At 45.0% G+C, this 24,977-nt stretch overlaps 1 protein-coding gene across 3 annotated transcripts in view; it reads right to left on the reverse strand.

Annotated features, from left to right (window-relative positions):
- The window catches only part of LOC135899336 (core histone macro-H2A.1-like), a 77,867-nt gene that overhangs the window by 12,109 nt on the left and 40,781 nt on the right, over positions 1–24,977 (reverse strand). For all 3 annotated transcript variants that reach the window (XM_065428574.1, XM_065428573.1, XM_065428572.1), the window contains exons 5-7: positions 17,994–18,084; positions 12,026–12,115; positions 10,094–10,262 (exon numbers count right to left, since the gene is read on the reverse strand). In XM_065428574.1, coding sequence (XP_065284646.1) covers positions 10,094–10,262; positions 12,026–12,115; positions 17,994–18,084 — 350 coding nt within the window. The remainder of the gene's footprint in view (positions 1–10,093; positions 10,263–12,025; positions 12,116–17,993; positions 18,085–24,977) is intronic.

Below are 24,977 nucleotides of genomic sequence, written 5' to 3' on the forward strand. Positions count from 1 at the left end.
CTACGTACACAATTGTGTACATTCTACAAATGCTTAAATTCTCACTGATTAATCAAAGATTAAAGAATTTTGATCATTTTAGCGGAATCTTGTACTCACACTCCAGCAACATGCTCGTTTCTGGCGCCATCTGACAGAATAAGCAAGAAATACAGACGAAAAAAAAAAAAAAAGATTGCTATGCCTGTAGCAACATGAAGAGTTAAGCGCAACTCAACGTTTATTTTCCACTTTTCCCGGCTTGATTTTGAAGTCTGTAAATGTACGGGATGTGTTAAATTGGTAAAACTGCATGCAAAATGAAGTATTTTGCCTAACGCCAAATTGTAACTTGTCTGTAGCGTAATTAGTGTATGGTCACAAACTTGTACAAAGCATGGTAATGGAAGTAACGTGAGCGCCACTGGGCTCGCAGTAAAACCAACACTGTGTAGGTGTGTGTGTGTTTTTCAGACTTCTTCGGTCTCCCCTACGTTGTTTTACAACAAAAAGCCATACAATGTCACGATCGAATCAGCTGACAGGCTTCTAGAGAGACTAGCTTCCGGCAATTTATCAGATGCCGGCAAAAGCGATGACGAAGATGAAGTTTGCTACGAGGGATCTTATTCCCAGCCCTGTGCCTAGAAAGATGAAGAAAACGTGTTGGAGATTAAATTATTCGAAGAAATTCGTTCATCAAAAAATGCTCAAAGGAACTTTCAGTGGAAAAGGAAACAATCCGTCTGACACCAAGTTCTGCGGCCTTGCCGACAGCTGACAGTCTACCCGAGCCAGAGATATGGTGTCATTATGCAAAAAAGAGGTGAGGCGTGCAGACAGGACACAAGAGTAGAGAAGTGGACAACACGAATGCCGACTATCAACTGAAGAGAGCACCGAGGTGAAAAAAGAAGGAAGACACAAAACTCATCTGCGCAAGCACAGGAATGGTATCACCAGGTGTCAGTCGGGTACCATGTGCCGGTCTACGTGAGAGATAACTGTTAAGGCACTTATTCTCTTCCTTATGTAAAGTAATTGAAGGCTGACTCACGCACGCACTTCCACCATTATAGATATGCCATGCCTCTACCATAAGACGCGTATCTTCATTCTTATGCCTGTACAATATTGAACATTTATCTAACTCTGGTGTGCAGTTGCAATCTTGGCAATGTAGAGAAAGATTAGAAGGCGTTCCACCGGTTAACGACCTTTTAAATTCCATTAGCCTCTGACTGATACACCGTCCCGTTTGTCCTACGTAGAACTGTTTGCCCTACGTAGAACTGGCCACAGCTAAGGGGAATTTTATAAACCACACCCATACGACAATCAGTAAAACTGTTGTTCTTATTGTGCTTCAATGGACAAATATCCGTTCTTTTTTTGCCTTTTACCAGCTCCTTTTTCCTCTGTACGGCAGCACATATCTTACCTAGCTTATTATTACCTAGTAAGGTCGTTAACCAGTGGACCGCCTTCTAATCTTTTTCTACATTGCCAAGATTGTAACTGCACGCCAGAGTTAGATGAATGCGCGATATTGTAGAGGCATAAGAATGAAGATACGCATCTTATGGTAGAGGCATGGCATATCTACAATGGTGGAAGTGCATGCGTGCATCAGCCTTCGATTACTTCACATAAGGAAGAGATTAAGTGCCTTAACAGTTATCTCTCACGTAGACCAGCACGTGGTACCCGACTGACACGTGGTGATACCATTCCTGAGCTTGCGCAGATGAGTTTTGTGTCTTTCTTTTTTCGCCTCGGTGCTCTCTTCAGTTGATAGTCGGCGTTCGTGTTGTCCACTTCTCTACTCTTGTGTCCTGTCTGCACGCTTCACCTCTTTTTTGCATAATGAATCCTTACCAACTAGCTCAGCTTTCTGTCATTCTAAGGAATGGTGTACCCCACACAACTACTTTTTGAAGTACGTTCCAGACTATCTCCAAGCGTACCACCGAGCAAACCAATCTTTATAGCGTTCAGACAACCCTGAACAATGTCAACACTACAGCCGAATAAGAAAGCTCTTTGGCATGCACATCCTCATTGGTGTCATTTCTCTTCCTTGCTTTCGGGTGTACTCGGACCCTATAATGAGAGTTCCACTTATCAGCAATACAATGACCGAGAAGAGGTTTTCCAAACTTTGGAATACTCTGCATGTTGTAGCTGAAGAGCCTAACGAACAGTGTAGTGATCGCCTTTCCAAGGTTCGCCCTTTCTTGGAGCAAGTTCGAAGCCATTGTTTAGCATTAGTTCTTGAGCATATGTCCGTAGATGAGCAAAAACAAAAAATTAAATTATGGGGTTTTACGTGCCAGAACCACTTTCTGATTATGAGGCACGCCGTAGTGGAGGACTCCGGAAATTTCGACCACCTGGGGTTTTTTAACGTGCACCTAAATCTAAGTACACGGGTGTTTTTGCATTTCGGCCCCGTCGAAATGCGGCCGCCGTGGCCGGGATTCGATCCCGCGACCTCGTGCTCAGCAGCCCAACACCATAGCCACTGAGCAACCACGGCGGGTAAAGATGAGCAGATGATCCCTTTTAAAGGCAAGCTTTCTATCAAGCAGTGCATCAAAGGAAAGGCAATGCCATGGGGAATCAAGGCGTTTGCTTTATACGACAGGAGTGGTATGCTTTATAATTTTTGAAGTGTACCAAGGTGCGCACACTATAGTCCAGCTCAGCTGAATAATACCTATGCGCTCTGTTCTGGGGTTGTGGTTCAGCTATCAAAAAGAATTCTGTCTGGATATAATTATCAGCTATATTTTGATAATTATTTTACCTCCGTGGTTCTGCTAAGCCACCTCCAAAATGAAAAGATTTTGGCTTTGGGGACAGTGAGGTGCAATCGACTTGGAAAATGTCCCTTCTAACCAGCGAAATCAACGAAAAAGAAAGACAGCGGATATTCAACTGAATGCGTCCCTAATGACAATGTTGTCGTATCATGGAAGGACAACAACAAAGCATGCATTGCTTCCAACTTTGTGGGGATTGGTAATGAAAACGAAGTGAAACGGTGAAACAAATCTAAGTGTCAGCACATTCTCGTGAAACAACCGGAAGTCATCGTAAAATACAATCGAAACATGGTGTCATCGACAAAGTGGACTTTCTTCTATGCCTCTACTGGATTAAAAGTAAAAGAAGTAGACTTTAAGAGCAATCTTCCAGAACAGCAAAAGAAAGGACTGCTGGACCTGATGCACTTCCGACTTCAGATTGCAGAAGTGCGCATTACATCTGCGCCAAGCTCAAGAAAGCATGGAAGACCATCATGTGAAATTCAAGACTTACTGTCTGTAATCTCTCAGGAAAAGAAGGTGCGTTCTTAAAGGCCCTGTGCTGATGCCCACTATGATGCCGTTCAGCAGTGGCCTGAAGCTCGAGAGCAAGCTGAATCGTCTACGTGCAAGCTTGAAGGATGCAACAGTTGTTCAAGAATACTTTGTATGAAATGTCAATTACCGTTGTGCCTCACCAGGGCCGGAAATTGTTTCTTTGGATTCCACAACCTCTTCCATGCCTCTTAGGCTATGTTCACAATTAGACTCGGAGCAGGCGGAAGCGGAAAAAACTTGACAAAATCCACTCGCCTAGGCGGCAAAATGGGTGGAAAACCAGACGGCGAGCCCAATTGGTCTCGGACCGATTTTTTCATCCCGGTGAAGCGGAAAGCGGTTCTGCCTCACCGGAAGCTGCACTAGCATGAAAACATCTGGTCGTAAAATTTAAAATTTTCCCTTGTTCAGTGCCCATTTTTAGGAAGAACAACTAGCTAAAAGTGTCAGAACTATGACAACACATTCTTCATTCTATGAAGAGATGCGCAGTTGTGCAGAATAATAGCTTTTGATAACTGATGGGTCAATGAATGAACATACCACTTGAAATGGTGTGAACGCCACCATACGGACAAACGTACACAAACTAGACGGACGTGGCCAAAGTGGCAGTGGTTTCTGATGCAGTGGCGAAACAAATGTGAACATCTTGGACATGTCCGGAAAATATTTTCCATCTGCTTTGGCCTTTCCGCCCGCTTGCTACTTCCCAAGTGTGAACGTAGCCTTAATGAATTCAACTACCTTTGTGATACTTTGTACACAATTGTGTACACATCTCTAAAAAATAAACTACACCTCTTTTTTGCTAACAACCCTATTGCTGCATCACGCAAGCATGCCCTCAATCGACAGCAGGAAGCATATCTCGTGACGACACCTCGAGCGACAACAAACTGCCTATCACCGTGACGTCACCGCCAGCAGCTTATAAAAAAAATGCACACAAAATAAAAACTATTTTTCCACTTGTGTTACCGAGACGTTCAGTCAAAACACAACAGTGGCGACGCGGTAGGGGAATGCCTTGAAGTGAGTCAAGTGAAACAGGCAGCGATGGCGCCAAGGCAAGCAACCACATTCACTAAGAGGAAGGAGGCTGGTCTGCCTATAAAGTGCACTTAGAAGCATACTTTCAAGCGAAAGAAATCACGGATAAGGCAAAACAACGCATTTTGTTGGTGGCCACTCTGCCCAACACCGCTGTCAAGGTACTTCAGGGACGATGCCACGCCAAAAGCGGGAACGACCTCACATACAGCGATGTCGTCAAGCATCTACAGAGCCACTATGAGCTGCAAGTCAAAGAAACAGCAGCCAGTTACCAGTTTTTTACACACACACAGGCAAAAGGTGTGAGAGTTCACGATTTCGTAGCCGCACTTTGTTGCATGGCCAAAGACTGCAATTTTGGCGACATGCTGCACCGCATGCTGCGGGACCGCATAGTATGTGTAGTATGTGGTGTTCAGGACGAAGACGTAAGACGTCTATTGCTGACCCACAGTTCCCTGCTGTTGAAGGAAGCAGAAGACTTCGCAATTTCTGCTGAAGCCGCATCAGAAAAAAGCACAGCATATGTAGGCACTACCCTCGCAGGAGGCAGACACAGCTAATTTTGTTCGGTCGGTCCACTCACATCCGCAGTCTAAGAAACCAAGCAGGCTACCTTGTGATAAGCACCGGCCTTGCACCCAGTGCGGTGCATCCTCGCACCAAGCAGATGATTGCCGTCATCTCAGAACAGTGTGCCATCGGTGCCGGAAACACAGTCACTTAGCTCGAATGTGTAGAGCCTCGGACGAAGGCACTAAGGGGACGCGACAAGTGTACGCACTTTATCAAAGCCCGGAAAATAGTTCTGACAACTGCAAAGCTTTGTACACGCCGATTGCCATCAAGCGACGAACAGTGCTCACATTAAGCCTAGTCTTCACCAAATAAGTTGGAACGGAGTGCCGCTGACAATGTTGGTAGACACGGGGCACCTGCGAGTGCAATTCCGTGGGCCGTGTTTAAGCAACATCGAGGCAAGTGGCCACGTTTGCAGGCAACAATGAAGCTGTCTTGTTTCAAGGGCCCACTTCCTATCGCTGGGAAATTGCAACTCGATGCGATCATGGGTAGTGCGACAATTCAAGCCAAACTGGTCGTCGTTGATTGTCCGGGACTGACGCTTTGTGGCCGTGACACTATCCGAATCCTTCAATACGGCAGGTGTACCGGTACTCACTGAAAACGCTGTGTTGTGTGCACAAGAGGACACTACAGACCGAAGGCTGGACACCCTGTTATCAAAGCACGACAACATCTTTGCTCCGGGTCTGGGTTTGCTCCAAGGGCCACCGGTCCACCTGACCGTCAGAGAAGATTCCACGCCCCGGTTTTGTAAAGCTCGGATGGTGCCGTACGCAAATGGTGTCAGAAGAGATAGATAGGCTAGTCGACGAAGAGGTGTTATCACCAGTGGCATCTTCTGAATGGTCACATCATAAGAAGCCAACAAACATTGACACCCTCGGTTAACCCCCTTTCTTCTCATTTATATTCTGAATGGGTCACACCCGCCGTGCCCATAGTCAAAAGGGATGGGCAGCTGCGGTTGTGCGGCAACTTTCATCTTATGGTGAATGCTGTGACCCTTATGGAGCAATATCCGCTGCCGCAGGTTGATGATATCTTTGCGAATCTGAATGGCAGAGAAGTTTTCAGCACATTGGATTTGCGGAACGCCTATGATCAGCTACCCCTAGACAAATAATCGAAGAAGCTAGCCATTCTGAACACTCACAAGGGCCTATACTGTTTCAACAGACTGGCCTTCGGGGTGCCTTCAGTGCCGACAATCTTCCAGGGATGCATGGAAGCCATGCTCAGCGGTATCCCTGGGGTGCAGGTGTATCTGGACGACATTACTGTAGCTGAAAAGGCGAACGACTACATGATTCTGGAGCAAGTGCTACAGCATCTGAGGGAGCATGGCCTTTGTCTAAGGCATGAGAAGTGCAAGTTCTAGCAAGAGCAAGTTACGTTTCTCGGGCACTGCATTGATAGCAACGGCCTATGCCCTAAAAGCAATAACATCACAGCGCTGCTCGACACCCCACGACCCACCACGGTGAGTGAAATAAAAGCATTTTTGGGCCTTTTAAATTACTATGGCAAGTTCTTTCCACATGTGTCAACTTTACTAGTGCCCTTATATATGCATTGTTGGCAAAGGGTGTGAAGTGGTTCTGGGGGCAAACAGCAGCAGACTGCTTTTGAAGCAGCGAAGAAGGCAGTGAAGAATGCAAAACTTCTGGTGTATTTTGACACAAACAAGCCCCTTCGTTTAGAGTGTGACGCGTCAGCAGTGGGTCTGGGAGCAGTGTTGTCGCATAGAGTCGGCGGCGTTGACTACCCTATAGGATTTAAGTCACAAACCCTAACGAAAGCTGAGAAGAACTACTCCCAGCTAGAGAAGGAGGCCTTTGCTCTCGTGTTCGCCATGATGAGGTTCAGAGACTACCTGTATGGGAACTACTTCGAGCTGATAACAGACCACAAACCGTTAACGGGACTGTTCAGCCTGGACAAGGCGATTCCGCCAATGGCCGCTGCCCGCATTCAACGTTGGGCCCTGCTGTTGGGAGCATATCGGTACAGTCTGGCCTATCGTAAGGGATCTGAAAAGGTGAACGTCAATGCCTTTAGCCGACTTGCTATTCCCCTGAGGCAGCCCGATAAGGAACAGAAAGATTCGCCTGAGTATGTATTATACACTGAGACTGTGAATGCGGCACCCATCAGTGCCAAAGAGTTGGCGGCTCTAACCATCCGTGATCCTCTGTTACAGCAAGTCCGGAAATGGATCCTACAGGGCTGGCCAACCTACCTGGCAGAGACAGAGGGGCGGTTCCGGATGTTCTTTCAGGAAAAGTGTGAGTTGACTGTAAGTCATGACCTCATTTACTGGGGACATAGAATAGTAGTGCCGTCAGCAGCTACTGGAGGTCTTCTGAGGCTCCTTCATCAAACACACCCAGGTATGGCTGCGATGAAAAACCTTGCACAAACCATTTTTTGGTACCCAGGGCTGGATGCCGACATCGAGAGGATGGTACACGAATGTGAGACATGTGCACAACCCAGTACAATGCCTCCTGCGCAGATACCAGCACTGTGGCCTGAAACAGGCCAGAAATGGTCTCGGGTGCCCATTGACTACGCAGGCCCCGTCAAGGGACACATGCTGCTGGTGATCGTGGATGCCGAGACCAAGCGGATAGAGGCCATACAGATGTGGAGTACAACGTCTGAATCCACCATGGATGCATTAAGGGCCATATTTGCCAGGTTCGGATTGCCCCATACACTGGTTTCAGATAATAGGCCTCAATTTGTCTCAGCAGAGTTTAAGAAGTTTGTAAAAATGAACGGGATCAACCATATGATGATGGCGCTTTACCATCCACAGTCCATTGGCCTGGCAGAATGTACGGTCCGCACAATCAAGGAAGGCCTTCAAAAAGCTCAAGGGGACAGCTTCGTTAACCGCCTCAGTCGGTTTTTATTCCGCTACCGACGGACACCTGTGAAGGCTGGGAAGTCTCCATCCGAACTGCTGTTGGGTCGTCAGCTGCAGATCAAGCTGGACTGTTGGCTTCCGAGTGCAGGCGGTGAACCGTACTTTGATTCGCGCTCGTCTACTATGCCGTTCTTTGCTGTACAGCCAGTGTGGCTCAGAAGTTTCCACTGCCGGCCAAGATGGTTGCCTGGAGTTGTCACATGCACCCAAGGGGCTCGGATGGTGACTGTATCCTCGCTGAACGGTGAGCAACGTCGTCATGAAGACCAGCTGCGACCGTGCACCCCCAAGGACTCTGACACAAAGCAGCCAGCTTGTGCCACAGCACCCGCCACCACTGACCAAACCTCGCCTAAGCCAGCTGGCATCGCGAACCTCGCTCCGGCGAGATTGCCACCCCCATCCACAGCCGCTTCGCCGGTTCACCAGGCAACGACGGCCACCTCAAAGGCTCAATTCGTAAAAAGGGGAGATATGCTGCTTCATGCAAGCGTGTCATCAACCGAAAGCAGGAAGCATATCTCGTGACGACACCTCGAGCGACAACATACTGCCTATCACCGTGATGTCACTGCTGCAGCATATAAAAACGATGCACGCAAAATAAAAATGCTTTTCCCACTTGTGTTACTGAGACATTCCCTCGAAACACACTTATGATCTGGTGTTATGTGATACAAGATTTAGAGAAAAAGCATCATTCTTCAGGCAGCAAAAGATGATCGGCGTCTGAAAGGGTTAAGGTGATAAGGCTTACCAATGCAGGAGCTATATGATAAAAGCTATAGTTGACAGCTCCAGAATAATAATAATTTTCACCCCCGAGGGTCCTTAAAGGGACACTAAAGTGAAAAATGATTTCTTCTGTGTCAGTAAATTATCTTTCTACAACACCAAAAACACCACTCTTACAACGATAAGACGTTTGGTAAGCCAGAAAAAGCGCAAGAACAAAATACAGGTGGCGACGCCTACTTAAGTTCCCGCAGCTGGTGGCTGTGACGTCTTCGATTTTGATGGCATCTTCTAGGGCCTACTAATTATACATAGCGGTACAGATTGACTACATTGTGTTCTAAAGGAACCATATATTAAACATGGCAAGTTTCGGCAACCTTTAGTCAGCCAACAGGGCCCAAATGCGAAAACATACTTTGGAATCCCTGACGTCACGCTGACGTACTGGCGCTGGCGTTTCGGCGCGAAATTCAAATACGTACTTATACTTGGACCTTCATTTTCTCATCTAGCAATCGAACTCTTTTTCTTAAATGACTGCCTGCAGGGTTCTCAAACAATCCTTCATTAGTCTAAACTGATTTATTATTTCGCTTTAGTGTCCCTTTACCATGCATACAGAACAGAGCTTGGTACACAAGCCGTTTTTTACACTTTGCCAACATCAAATGTGGCTGCCACGGCCAGTAGTCAAATCCACATCCTCTGCAGCAGAATGCTGAGCCACCAGAGTGGGTGTTTGACACTCATCACAGAGCCATTTTCTCAATACACAATAAATAGTAATAAGGCTTCAATCCTTGATTTTCTTCACACATAAGATATTTTTACTAATTCTGCATGAACATCCTTAATCATTTAAATCATATGCCTGAGTTGTACTCAACTGGCCAGCTTCTACACATGTAGCCCAAGGCTGAGGTTATCCTTGCTTTGCCCTCAAGAAACAAAGGTGAAATTAGGCTCGGGTACTCAAGCATAATAATTTATGGGCCACATTCCTTTGTAATAGATGCAGTCAGTAACGCTTGAGGCTTGCATATTTTTAAGTAAAATCCTCTTTTTCAGATAATTTTTGCATTCTGGGTGAATGTGAAATAACATATTTTAATCATTGCATTACACACTAAAATTTGACAGGATAAACAATCTTCCGAAACTTTGTGCAGTTTTAGTGGAAAGGACTTTGTAGCTAAAAGGCTAAATAATTTTATACCATGAGGCCACTTGTAACACAGCCTGTAAAAGTGCAAGTTATTGATAAAGTATATGTAAGATGTGCCCCTCCTCGTCCATTATTTTTTGCCAGGTTAGCAACCACTTGCACAAGATTGTTGAAACTTAAACATGTACAAAACACAATGCCCACAGTATGTGCAGGAAGCCACAAGAATTAGCTTTAGAACACACTGCTTGAAGGTACTATGGCACGTACTTGTGAGATACCAATGGTGGGATGGCGAGGATACGGATGTTCTTGTCATCAGCCATTACAAGGCAGTTGCGTACACACTTCTCAAGATGTTCCATTGCATTGGCGCCAGTGGGTACATGACAGTGGATCACATGCTTTGCTGGAAAGTGGTAGCCTGGGCAAATGGCCACTGCACGACACATAACAGAGCAGTTGTTACACGGGCTTACTGTGTAAAACACAAGTAAAGCTCAAAAAAGAATGGCTAAAACAATTGCTAGCAAATGCACTTAAATGGGAGTTTCTGTACTAACATAGAAGTTTAGACACACAAACTAACACACTAGCTTAGAAACTTGGCTCAAATTTTTCTGTACACGCCTCATAACATGAAGCAATGTGCCTCTGTGTCGCCAGCAGCTGCAAGTATTGCACACTTTCTCCCATTTAGAACAACTAACAAAGTATTCTAGGGTTAACGGTCCACTGATGAAAGAAGCAAGGTAGAAAGAAACAAAGTACGGATGCCAAGGTTGTTAAGAATGACGCTCCGATATTTTCTTCACAGTATTAAGATGAGTATGGCACTGCTGAGGTCAGAATTGTTACACACATTATTATTTTTAGCTACCAAAAATACCACAAGCGCATTTTCACTGCTCCATCTTACTTATCAGTGACGTTTTCTTATCTGAAACTGTAGTGTACATGAGACGCATGTATACTATACCAAATGTATGGTGTAAATGTGCACTTAGCTTTTTTTTTTGTGAGGTTTAAATGTTTAAAGACTTCTATAAGCAACTACACATCCTGTAGTTATTAGAAAAAACTATCAGCCTAGTTCATTTGCCTTTTCCTTTGAAGGGTTCCTCACCAGGCACCATAGCAAATTTTGGTTATACGCTGAAAGTTGTTACTTGTCCTCTAGGGAGCGTTCTGCCACAAATTTTTTTTCAAATCGGCTCATTAATAGCCAAGATAGAAATATTTCAGTGCCACGAACACACGATTTCAGGAGGCGAGCTCCACTGCAAAGCGAGACATTCTCTACACTCGCCCCGTCTAGCCCCCGCAAGCAAAATTCCTTCGCTGCATTCTCCCATACCGGACCTCGAGGATTGCGTGACGCATATGTCACGAGCCCCACCTTCATTTTTTTTTATCCTCTCTCTCTCATTTTTTTTTCTTGGCGTTGCGCACGAGCTGTTGCGATTGTTTGGTTTTACGCAGCGCATGATTTTGCGCACTGTGCACAAGGACACAGTACTAGCGGGATAGTCCAGTGCTACACTAATACTGAGGCAGAGCAAGCGGATCGCAGAGCATGATCATGTGCTGGAACACAGTAAAAAATGGCATAGTTTTGATACCTGCACACATGACTGCACGACCGTGCGAACAAGCAGACAAAGTGGAAGTACATCGCTCTTACTTCGGTGCGAAGTAAAACAAAAAACACACAGACATTCCATTTGTGCGCCTTATTATTTCTCTAAACTTCCATTCGTCAATTCAAGCAACAGATCACACAAATAATAGATAGTGCCTTGAATAAGTCTCAAAGTCACATGTCACCACAAGTGACGTCACACTGCGGACCCGAGTATGTAGGCGCAGAGACACGAGTACGCCACCGTCTGGCTTGGAGGAGCACAGCGGCCAAGAGGAGAAGGGAAAACGGTGTTCGACTTGAAATTCCAGACCTTTAAGCAGCGCGTAGCGATGATATTCTTTACAAACACGATCGACGGCACGCATTGTATGCTCCGAGCTTGTCAGCTAAATGTGGCCAGAGCTAGTGAGGGGCCCTTTAAAGCTTGTCTGCAGCTTGTTGGCACATTGATAAACTTATGCGGTCTCTTTTATGCCGTGAGGCTATGAGCCGCTATGTGTTTTTAATGATGTTAATTCAACCACCTTAAAGAAATTTAAAAAAAACAGTAGCTTCACCTCCAGTAGTCTCCAGAGGCCCATGAGAAGCCAGCAACTCTCTCACTTCTTGCTGGAACTCCTTACCACCTGCCTTCTCCAGGACTTGGCCTGAGGAGACAGAGAGAGAGAGGAACACTGTGTAACATGCTACAAGAGCATGTGGCAATGATAAAGTAGATTAGCTAAAGTAATAGTAGAAGTAGAGACTGCTCTTACCATAAAACCAAAACTGCAGAAGCTCTAATAGGCCTAAAATAATGTCCAATCCAATGCTCTATTCTATTGTTACAATGGCGTAGGAAGAGCCGTTCAGTAGTATCTATTGTCATGTTGTAATGACAATAAAGAACTCAGTAGCAAAATTGAATCACGAAACTTACTCTTTATTGGGCTAACCTGTGCCCAGAAAAACAAGTAACAATCAAGCACAATGAAAGTGGCGAGCACAGTCGGAGATCGACAAAAATCTTATCCTTGGGTCAAGCATTTCAGCGTTTATATACGACTCGTCGAAGGTTCCAGCATAATCACTGGTGCCTGCGTGCCTTCCAGAAGGTGTCCAGGGATGCTGAATGACGACACGAGCAACTCTGCCCGTAACAACCACAACAGACTTTACTGCTGTCTACTGATTAAATATATACATGTTGTAAGGTGGCGCCCCCTTCCTCTAAGCATCATCTCATAGCTGCGAACTCAAGGGCAAGGCGGCGACCACTACATATTCCTTCCCACAATAGCTACAGATTCAACCTATGCAATGGTCTCACTGCACAACTATATCACATTTGCATGTTAAGGCAAACTTGCTTCCACAGGCAGTCTCTGTATTTCAGGCAAGGGAGGTGTGGCCACAGGTCGAATAGGCAATGTCAAGGAAGAACTTTGTAGCAACGTTCCTGGTGATGTTGAAGCTGCTGCCCATCCTTGGATATTCTGCTCTGCCGAGAAAGGCACCAGAGGGCGACGATTCTTCTGTAGAGTGTTGCTAGGAGTCTCGACCACATACAATTGAGGTTGCTGAGCAGGGCTGACGACACGACCGCTGCTACCAATGTCCTTGATCCACACATCGTCCCCTGATTTAAGAGGACTCAAAGGGCTTGCACTGTTACAATAAGTGTGGTTTTTCACCTGTAACACCTTGGCGGTAGAATCCTGTGCCCTGAGCTCCCGGTGACTTGGCAATGCCGGCAGTAGTCGTTCTGGCTGTCCCGGTAGGCGAGTTTCGAGTTTTCATCCCGTAAGTAATTGTGTTGGAGAGACGCCCAAAACTCCAGGTTTATCTAGGTAAGCGAGAAGGACCGGGTATGGATAGGAGCTTTTCTCAAGCAGGCCCTTCATGCTCCGCACCAGGGGCTCTGCCTCATCATTACTCTGAAGTTATCGAAGGCTGCTTGTCTCATGGCGGAATCTGTAAGGTCGAGTGAACCCGGTGAAATCTTTGGACACGAACTGAGGTCCGTTGTCTGTCCGCACGGCGTCTGGAATCCAGAAGCAAGCAAATTAACTCTTCGCTGCAGCAATGACCGCTGGTGCTGACGTAGTCCCCAGTTTGACTACTTCAGGGAATCTGGAGTAGTAATAGACAATCAGGACATTAGTTACGTCCTTTAAACTGGAACAGGTCGTTCCCAGGCGTTGCCATGGCCTCTCCTATGTAGAAGTTGGTATCAGTGGCTTAGAACGCATGACTCAAGTCTCAGCACACTTGGCACATACAGCCATAAGGTGTTTAAAATGCAAATTGCAATTTGGCAGCACCGCAATTTGACAGTGGAATACCCCTTGATGCATTTTGTGCAGTTGTGCAAGGATGTCCTAGTGCCGAATAGATGGAACGACAATATGTCGATCCAACAAAAGCAAGCCATCGTACACACTCAGTCCATCTCTTTCTATCCAGTACAGTGCTATGCGAGTTGGTAACTGTTCTTGAATGGCCAATTTCTCTCACAATATGTCACAAGTGAGGAACACTCTCCATCCTGAGCTTGAAGATGACGGATATCGTCTAGTCAAATTGCAACTATGGAGGTAGATCCTTGAGTACTTCACCTACGTAAATTTCCAAGCTGTTAACGGCTCCCAAGGTTGGCTAGTCAAAGGGTGCTCGTGATAGTGTATCGGCCGTATTGGACCGAAGACTAGTATATCATCTATCATATTGACGACTCCTGTAGTAATTTCTCACAATCGTGACATGAAGCATTGGAAATATTCGGGCACTGTCATGGTGCCGAAGGGAAGATGTCTGTAGCAACAGCAGCCAAAAGGAGTGATGAACGTTGTCAGTTCTTCGCTCTCACGACTTAGTTTGATTTGATGTAAGTTGGATCTTGCATCAAGCTTGAAAAAGACTTATGCCCCACCAAGCTGGCCTAAGATGTCTTCAACTGTTGGCAGAACGTAGCGTTCCCGCTTGTTGACCTTGTTAAGCATCATCAAATCGACAGAGAGCCTGTACCCGCATGACGGCTTCGACACAACGACAAGGCCCGAACACCATGCAGTTAGCGTGGTGACTTTTCGTATGACTCTTTGGGTTTCCATGTCATCCAGTTCCTTTTTCACGTGCTCGAGCAGAGGTAGGGGCATTCACCTTAGAGCACTTAGTGATAAAGGACGAGCATCAGGAGAAAGGCGGATGTGGTATTCCTCTTGCACTTTCCACCGTCCACGAAAGATTTTGGCCTGGGTTGACGGAGTGCTATCGATCGAGTTCAAGAATTGAACAACGGATGTCTTTGATTACCAGTAGTCCCGAAGATGTGTCATCCGATTCTTGACAACATACAGTATCTGCACAGTCATCCTATTACACCACTCCAAAGTGGCAGTGAAAGTTTTCAGCACGTGCAACCTGAGCTTCCACTTCATCCAACATGGCAGGCAATTCCAGAAAAGAAGGCAAAACTACAGTTACTTCTGCTCCCAAGTATATTTTGAACTCCACCAGGTGGTCATTCACGCGCACATCGGTGTACCTTGCCCGCTGCATACTGAGCACGTGAAGTTCGAGAGAACCCAACAACTATTTTTGCTTCTTGGCCTTGCAAACATCTGTGAAGTGACCATGCTTCTTACAGAAATTGCATGTAGCCTTACGTGTGGGGAATTCATTCCGTGGGTGGAGACAACGGCCACAGTAACCGCAAGTTGACGGAGTTGGCCAATTCAATTTGTTACAGTGGGACAATGCGCTTGGCGCTATCTTCCTGCATTGCACTACATCGAAGTTTACGCTGTGGAAAGCTGTACTCTCGCGGAAGCTTGCGCGAGAGAGACATTCTTTCTCAGCCTCCTCGTGCACACGTGCATGGCACAGTACTTCTTCCACCAGAAGTCTCGTACATTGGCACAACTGGGCGCATAGGTTTTCATTCTGCAATCCCATGACAAACTTGTCGTGAACAAGGCAGTCTTCCACTTCGGGGTTTTTGTATCCACAATGCTTGACAAGATTATGAAGCGTCGCAAAAAAATTCATCGGCTGTCTCCCTCTGCTGTTGCATTCAGCGATGAAATTGGGGGCTTTCATAAATTTCGTTGACTGGGTGGATGAAATGTGATGCTAGCTTAGCCTTGATATCCGAAAATGAGAGGGTTTCCAGAGTTGATGCTTCCGGTGACAACAGGACGCTGCATGCTTGAGACTCCATAAAATACAGAAGCGTGCGCACCTGCACCTTGTTGATGGCTGTGTTGAGACCGACAGCGAACATCGAATCCTGGCAATGGAGGCCGCATTTCGATGGGTGCAAAGTGCGAAAACACCTGTGTGCTTAGATTTAGGTGCATGTTAAAGAACCTCAGGTGGTCGAAATTATTCTGGAGTCCCCCTCTAAGGCATGCCTCATAATCAGATCGTGGCTTTCACAAGTAAAACCACATAATTTTTTTCCTTTGCCACTCCCTCGGGTTTGTGAAAGTAAACAGTGGCGGGGGCTGAAGTACAGGTGTTCCAACACGCAGGATGTTGACCTTGAAATCCTTGGCGCCCGCATCGGCTGCCACATCCATAAACGCCAAGTTAACCAGATCGCACTTCTGACACTATGTTCAGGGGTGCCAAATGATGACACGAGCGACTTCGCCCATAACAAGGAGGAGAACCTTTATTGCTGTTTGCCCGTTAAATATATATATGTTGCATGTTGCAAGGTGCCATCCCCTTTCTCTCAGCACTATCTTGTAGCTGCAAACTCGAGCGCAAGGCGGCGGCCACTACATAAGGTACTACACAATTCGCGTCGCGCACACAATCAGATTACACAACGTTCGGTGACAACAGACACAAGACATAGACAGATTCACTGCTTAACATCAACGATAACAACAACGATAACCTTCAAGTAACTTCCAAATCATGCAGGCATATCTTGCACTTAACAATAACTTAAGTTGCCAGAGGGTGAAATGCAGTACCCAAGAAAAAGATAAATAAGCACACGTGTCACTACATTTGCATAACTGAAGCAAGAAATTTTGCATGAACTTTAATATTAATAAAAACCCCACAAACCTGAGCACACATATTTTTTAAAAGTCTGTACTTTATAGCTTCAAAGCTTGTACAACTTAAAGGTTGTGGACACAACTTACGCGCAGTACCCAACTTATGTAGAATGTACAAGCACTTTATTAACTATGATTTGCCTTTGGACGCAGTAGAATGCAGAAACAAACTTGGAACAGCACAAACTGACAACCAACACTGTTTTTAGATGACAGTGACATTTTCAATGGCTTTCAAAGCACCACACAGGCTGGCTATGAGAGAGGCTGTAGTCAGGAGGGGGAGGATCCAAATAAAATTCTGACCAACTGCGGTTGTCCAATGCCCACCCAAAACATGGTACAGTCAAACCTCATTATGACAAAATGAGATATAACAAAATAAGGAATCAAGCAAAGTAAGTGAAATCCCCTTTGAAATCCCCACAGAGATTCATAGTGTTGTACATGCAATAATAGACAATGAAGTAATTCTGACTCCCCTTTCAACTTCATTGCAATGAGGTTTTACTGTACAGACTATGTCCGTTAAAAGATATCTACATACTTATCACTTAGTTTGATCTATCTTTTTATCATTTCTGCAATCACATCTTGGTTCCAATTATCAAACACTAAATGGCAGTATATACAAAGTTCCACCTTTTCACAACATATTGCGACATTAATTCAGGATAGAATACACTTCGAATATAACAGACCTTTCTTGTTGGATTACTATGGTCTGATGTAACGAGCATGAACAGTATAAATGTGATTTTCTATTCCGCCCCAATCAGAATGCGGCTGCTGCAGCTGGGAAAGAAACGCCATGGTCACTGAACCACTGCAGCGGTTATAAGAAATGCAACTAATTAAAGGTATTCTGTTATGCCTCTAAATTCATATAGTGATTACAAGGCATTACTTATCTTTACATACTGCCATCTTAGTGCAAAACACCTTGATTCATTCCACTGATCCATCAACCTTTTTTGTGTACTTTTCATTTGTTGCACCAGGCTTTATCAATCAATTCATACAGTGCGATTTGTTGGGCATGTTGGTAAACTGACTTGGAAAGCATATTTAGCGCCAGCAAACATGGATGGAAGGGAGACGACACCACAATGTGGTGTCGTCTCCCTTCCGTCCTTGTTTGCTGGCGCTAAATATGCTTTCCAAGTCAATTCATGCACAACTAATTAAGCTCATTATTAAATTAAAATTGGAAGTTAGCACATATACTTGTAGTTTCTCTTTTTATTTCCTCAACCCATGCCTGGTGCTATAAGTCATGACATGATTAACCGCAATGACTACAAAGAAGCAGGGAGGAGTGCAGTGGTAAAATGGGCGACTGTTTAAGTATGCCATCGCTTGGCACACATTACACACAAGAGCTAAGTGAGCAGACACAGCGAGAAAGAAGAAAAATAAGAAAACTCGAGCAAGCAACGGTAGGTGGACAGCAGGCAGAAGCACTCACCTACTTCCCCAGCAAGGGAGAAGTTTGCATTGGTTGGGTGGATGGCTGCATCAACTATCACGCTTGCCATGTCTCCTTGGATCACAGTGAGCTGCAGCAGTGCCAGACAGAATGTTACATGCACAAGGTGCCCACCCCACTATTTTTGTTTTTTTCACCTAGCAACAACGAGTAGAACAATGTTTTATATAAGCAGGCGGAGGCTGTGACTGTGGCAATCCAGAAGTCATACATGCTTTGCTATGCTGAGAAGACTTGTCTACATTCTCACCCACACAGCCAGGTAAAATGGTTTTTCTGACAGGCGCCCAACCATTAAATTTTCTTGCATGCGCTCACATATGCAGTTCGATTATGCTATGGGCATTGTAAGAGTTGGTGTCGGGCATGTCAAAAGGGGTAGCTGGCCCACGCTGTTGTCAGACTCATCCTCGCTAAGGACGTTGTTGAAGGGAGGAACATGATCTCATTGAGAATGAGGAGTACAGGGTTTATTTACAATATCTACATGAAGGGTGGAGAATGTTACATTTCAACAGTCTACATGATTGAACTGAAGCACACTAAGGAGCCCAAAAAATCCGCTTAAGTCCCCTGTCCTCCCTAGATCCCTAGGACAGGGAAATCTGCCGTCCCCCCCTTCCTCCAATCGGAGCACCCAAAGTCGTCGAAGGACCTGCGTTGAGGGCGAGGGTTCGCACAATCACTCCCCCAACTTTGTTCGCTGAGCACACAGAAAGAACGGGAGCTTCGTAGACAGGGACTGTCACACTCTACTCAAACTGATGCGCCTTGGTTCCTGGGGTGACCCAACAATAAGCTGGACCATCTGTCGAATGACTGTGGCGATTACTGGATTCCTTGAGGAAACGCCGTAGAACACCCTTTTCCAGGAGTGTCTTGATCGTCCGTGATTGCGACAGTGAACCAACAAACAATACTCGATCCACCAAATGTATTTCGCCTTGCTGTCGCCACAGGTCTGTCTCAGGGGGACGTATTGTTAGCGTCACAAAGCGATTCCTCACAGTGGTGCAGGAGAGGCTAGAAGATCACTACCCCCGCTGGCCGATCGTAACAACGTACGCACAGGTTGCTCTGTTGCAAATGAGTCGAGCGGCGGTTCCACCGATGTGGACTACTGCCCAAGTGCCGAATTGAGAATATAATTATTTCAGTGTATCTACTCTTTTTTTTATGCAAATATTTATGCAAGCCCATCTGTATTTAAGAATAAATAATGCATGTTTACCCACGGTAAATATTTTTTGTTGCTTTATGGTGACTCTAAGATGCAGTAAATTTATTTAGAAATACATCAGTCTGAAGATTTTTAAATCGGCAATAAAGTAAATTGACCCTAGGGGGTCACATTTGGTGAAACAAATTGTCCTTCAACGGGTCAATGTATAAGAACAACTGAAATTTCAAACACCTTACAGCAGACCATGTGATGATTCGGACCCCAACTGCACAGTTGCATGCTAATATGGCTACCCAGTCAAGCAGAAATAGCGATATTTCCATTTCGAAATGTCCAGCACGGTCGCCGGTCTTGTCACCGACACTCTGCGAAACCTGAACAAACGAAGCCTAGTCGATCAAGTAGTCACAGATGGCAATTTGGTTGCATGCACTGACTAATTTCGGCTATCTGTAACGACAGCATGACAATGGTTGAGATATGGGCCGCCATTTTGTGGTGATGCTTTCTGTTTGATCCTATGTAACTTTTATCATTCACTTTTCGTGGCCAGCTGATCCCATCGATAACACGAGTGGAGCATCATGTAACTCCGCCCACTGATGAAGCACAGAAAGTGCGAAAAGGAATAGCACAAAAGGGATTGCTAGAAAATTGCGGCCATGGAATGTCAAGGCCAAGCGCAAACCTATGTTTGCGCGTAGCAAAACACGACAAACTTGGGCCGCATTCTTGGACAATTTCGACAGATGCTTTCATATGCACAAAATTTCACATGACTAGCATCGCATGCGTTGAAGGGCTGAAGCATTTCCGCACTGCGATAACGTGCTTGGCAATGTGCCAAGAATGACATGGCCCGTCATATTTGTCAATTTCTGTCTAGTCAGGACTATCAGTCAGTGACTATACTCCCCCTATACAGGTTGTCCCACATAACTTGAGCCAAAGTTTCAAAAATGAAAGGCACTCCGGACGCGAGTAGAAACGAATGCTTAACGTTGGCACTGGCCTAGAGTTACTCAGGCTATTTTTTATGTTCCCCTTAACTAACGGATTAGTTATTGTTAATTAATGAACTCTAAGCATTGGCTACAGACCCCAAGTGTGATACGCAAAGTTGTAGAGCAGCTTGAGAAACCTCTCAATAAATTGTTTCCAACACGATATATCTCACATGATCCTTTTTTCCGCGTTCAAAAGAAAGCTCGTGAAATATGAAAAAATACCACATTACAGGGCGCTTGCGCACTGTTATTGCGCTGCTCTCAAGCGTGCGATGGATGAACAAGGTCGGCTGCAGCGAGACTGACCCGCCACAGGGTGCTATGTCTGGTGTAGGTATCTGGGCATGCGGCTTTTATCGCATGACGGTGCAAATGCATGCTGCTGGCCGAACAGTTCCGAAGCTATAAAGCGTCTATGGAGACGAGAGAGAACAAGAACATAGCTTAAATTTTTTATGCTTGAAATGGGCAAGAGCTGGCAGCTTGTCGACGGAGTGTAAAGGGGTTGGGTGGGGAGGTGGCGTTAGGGCTGGAATGATTTTCCGGTGACCTTCAATCCAAAAGGCGCCCTTTGATTACAATGCATGTTCGAAGAGGTCACCATCTGCTGCAATGCACATTTCGCATCTCATAGGCACATTTTCCAAGGCGTTCTTGATCATAGTATCAGGGATGGAGTTGCAGACTTGTCTTATTTTTTCTTTTAGGTTCTCCGATGTTGGGGTTGGTGTCCGGTATACTTGATCCTTGATGTAGCTGCAGAGGAAGAAATCGAGGGGAGTTAAATCTGGCGACCGTGCCGGCCAAGCAATGGGCCCATCCCGTCCAATCCACTGCTATGGGAATACTTCATGCAGTCATTTGCAAGCTTTGCTGCTGCTGTGTGTGAGAGCACCACCATGCTGATGCCAAATATCCTTGATCCTAGCCAATGAAACTTTGCAAAGAAAATCCTCAAGCGCCCCATCAAGGAGGTTATTGATGTATCTTTCGCCTGTAAGCATGTTATCAAAAAACACAGGGCCAATGATAGTGCCACTGCAAATTCCACACCACACATTAACCGACCACTGATATTGGTAATGTGTCTTCAAAACCCAGTGGGGGTTTTTGTTGCTCCAATAGTGAGCGTTGTGGATGTTCACTTGGGCATTACGTGAGAAGGTAGCTTCATCGGTCCACAGTATCTTGTGGACAAAGCCTGGGTCCTCTTCCGTCTTGATTATAATTCAGTTTGCAAAGTCCTTTCGATTTTGGAAATTGCAGGGCTTCAACGTCTGGTGCAGCTGCACGTGGTACGTATGAAGTTGCCTCTTCTTAAGTACTCTCCACACTGAAGACTTTGACACTTCAGCTTCAGCACGTACACTACGAACACTTGCAGGTGGCTCTGAAGAAAACTTCGACAGAATATCTGTCTCCACGTCCTCTCCCATGATTGAAGATTTATGTTGTTTTTTCGTAAAACTCCCAGTCTGTCTCAGCATTTCATACGCATGCACAATCATTGAGCTCGGACACGTACCTTGATAGCTCAACTGCTTCTATGCCCACTTGATGCACCTAGAGCCAAAACCATATCCACTCTTTCTTCATTGAAGTAAGCCATATCTGCTGCTCAGCGTTGGTCACAGCCAAATAGCGTTGCTGTTGAGAACATGCAGGCATACGGGCACCTGAGGAGCACTGGATATATTGCAGTTCACTGGGATTGGTTCAAACGAGGTACATAAGGTAAACTGGAACAGCCTGTAGGCACACTCTCTCAGGGACTGACATGCCGGTCACAGTGCACAAGTGTGAGGCCAGACCTGGCCACCCGATACTGCGACCAAGAAGCGATGTGCATGCGTGGGGTGTGAGATCAAAAAATAATGTCTGGTAGACAGTAAGTGTGAGAAGGAGAGCAGACTGAGCCAGTGCGAAAAGAGTAATAGTTTGAAAAAGACATGCGTAATCTTCCTTGAATGTAGCCAAGGTTTTTTTACCATTAGGTAGTTATGTGTGATTTATCCACTGTTATTCAAGCCCTAAGGTTCAAAGTTGTAGCATCGTCGTTCAATTCGAAAACTATTACAAGGTCATTTGTGTACAAAGGCAAAATTGTACCAGCCGTCATCGCCTTCCATCATCCCCACGCGCTTCACCCTTTCCTTCTTTCAAGCAGAATCAAAATGCTGCTTTCATCTTTTCTTTTTCGAGGCCTTAGACGCTTTATTGCTTCGGCAACGCTCGGCCAGCAGCATGCATTTGCACCATCATGCGATAAGAGCCGCATGCCCCTACACCAGACATAACGCCCTGTCGTGGGCCAGTCTCGCTGCAGCCGACCTTGTTCATCCATCACACGTTTGAGAGCAGCACAATAACAGTGCGCAAGCGCCCCATCATGTGGTATTTTTTCATATTTCGCAGGCTTTCTTTGGAATGCGGAAAAAAGAACCACATGAGATATATCTTGTTAAAAACAATTTATTGAGGTTTCTCAAGGTGCTCTACAACTTTGCATATCACACTTGGGGTCTGCTGCCAATACTTAAAAAGTTTGTTGATTAAACATAACTAATCGGTTAGTTAAGAGGAAAATAAAAAACAGCCCGAGTAACTCTAGGCTGGTGCCAACATTATGCATTCAGTTCAACTCACGTCCGGAATGCCTTTCATTTTTAAAACTTTGGCTCAAGTAATGCGGGACAACCTGTATACTTCTGTAATGTATGTGGTGGATTGTTTCTGCGGCATTTCATGGCTGGTCTGTGTGGGCACTTTAGCTTAGCATTGCAATAAATTATGAAGGCTGCCATCAAATGAAACATGAATGTAATTATGAACTGCAATATCATAGTCCACAAGCACAGACTTCTGGGCCTCCGACGTATACATGTCACACTGCATACGAAAGCATGTAGCGTGCATGTCATAAATTATATTCTGAAAAAACAGTTCGTCCCGTGCACCCTTTAGACAAACAATAGTTGCGCACAGCATGCCATATTGCACTGTCACATTTCTTACTGCATTGAACACATGATGAACAGTCAAAATATGCACTGGCACTAAATAAGTGTATTCCATGCGTGATAGCATTCAGATGGACTGTAAATAAGTGCATTCCATGCATGCTAGCATTCAGATGGGCTGCTTCCTCCTCCATCACAAAAGACTCAGCAATTTTTGGGATTACGGGCCCAGATTCTGTACCTTTTTGAGAGCAATTCTTTTTACCGAAGTCTAAATGGCAGATGAAATCTTGGATGCCATGTTTCAACTTTCATCAATGGCACAACACGCACCAGATGGCTATTATTGCCAGAATCAATGTACTTAGTAATGGATAAGGGAATAATTGAATCAAAACAAAATAGTATATTGACAAAATGCAGCCTCCTGCTGTTGTAAAAATGTGACCTGTCACAACTGCTGAGATAGAACCTGTTTTATAGGTGGCATCGAAAAAAGCAAAACACAAGTTTTCTAAAAACCTAGCGCAAATCTACTTCCTCATCTTATATAGGAGTCTTTGGCAGAATTTAAATTGTTGTTTTATCGCTATGAGAGAGCCAAAAAGAAAAACAGAAATGCAGAGCATGCACTGCCACGTTTGTTGCTGCCGTTGCAAACGCAAATATTTCACAAAGTCTATGTGAACGTACTTTACTGCTAAGCTTAATAGGTTTTGCTGTCACAGTGTGCAAGATGAGTGGGTCTTAGTGCCAATTTAGTGCAGCATTCAAAAACAATGCAATAGAATATGCAGAAGCAAACGAGAGCACAGAAGCACTACATTCTAGGGTTTCCAAGAACAGAAAGTTAAATAAATTGAATTTTGTTAATTCGACTCTCATGGGACCATCGAAATTGATCGAATTAACTGGCAGGTCAAATTAAAGAAACACTAAAGGCACATATTAAGTCAAGCTTAAGTGATAGATTAGCACCCAAGACCGTTCAAGGCACCAATATTATCACGAATAGAGCTTGAGTAATCGATAATTGAGGTAACATACAGGTCAGGATTAAAGACTCCTTCACGACATTCAGTACTAGCCTGATGACGAAGGCACTCCTCATATTAATTACATCACTAGTACTCAGTCATATATAATAGAAGGATCATTCATGGTAAATCAGTAAATCCGAAACCATCGTCATCATCTCTTGTGTCAATAACGAAAGATGGTGAGCCTCTTTTGCAGTCCGATGTTGCGGAAGAATTAAACCATTTTTTCTGTTCGGTTTTCACATCAGAAGAACCAGTGCCACCAGATCTGAACTTTATCAGCTTAAATACTTCAATGAATGACCTCATAATCACTCGCGAAGGTGTAGAAGCCGCTACAGATCGTCTATCAGTCAATTCGGCACCCGGACCAGATGACATTTGTGCAAAATTGCTAAAACTTACAAAACCAGCTATATCACGTATCTTGGTTGCTATTTTTCAACAGTCAGTTAATACAGGATGCGTGCCTGACGCCTGGAGGTGTGCACGCGTGATCCCCATTTTTAAATCTGGTGATCCCTCCTTAGTCTCAAACTACAGGCCTGTATCATTAACAAGCATCTGTTGTAAATTACTAGAGCACATCATATCATCCAACGTCATGAAATTTCTATCAGATCACAATTTCTTCGCTAGCAATCAGCATGGTTTCCTTCGTGGTCGTTCCTGTGAAACCCAACTATTAGAATTAGTAACTGACCTCCACGAAGCCGTTCATGGTGGACTAAAAATAGATGCTATATTTATTGATTTTGCAAAAGCATTTGACA

The sequence above is a fragment of the Dermacentor albipictus genome, chromosome 1 (genome assembly GCF_038994185.2).
Source record: "Dermacentor albipictus isolate Rhodes 1998 colony chromosome 1, USDA_Dalb.pri_finalv2, whole genome shotgun sequence".
In the NCBI taxonomy this organism is placed as follows: domain Eukaryota; kingdom Metazoa; phylum Arthropoda; class Arachnida; order Ixodida; family Ixodidae; genus Dermacentor; species Dermacentor albipictus.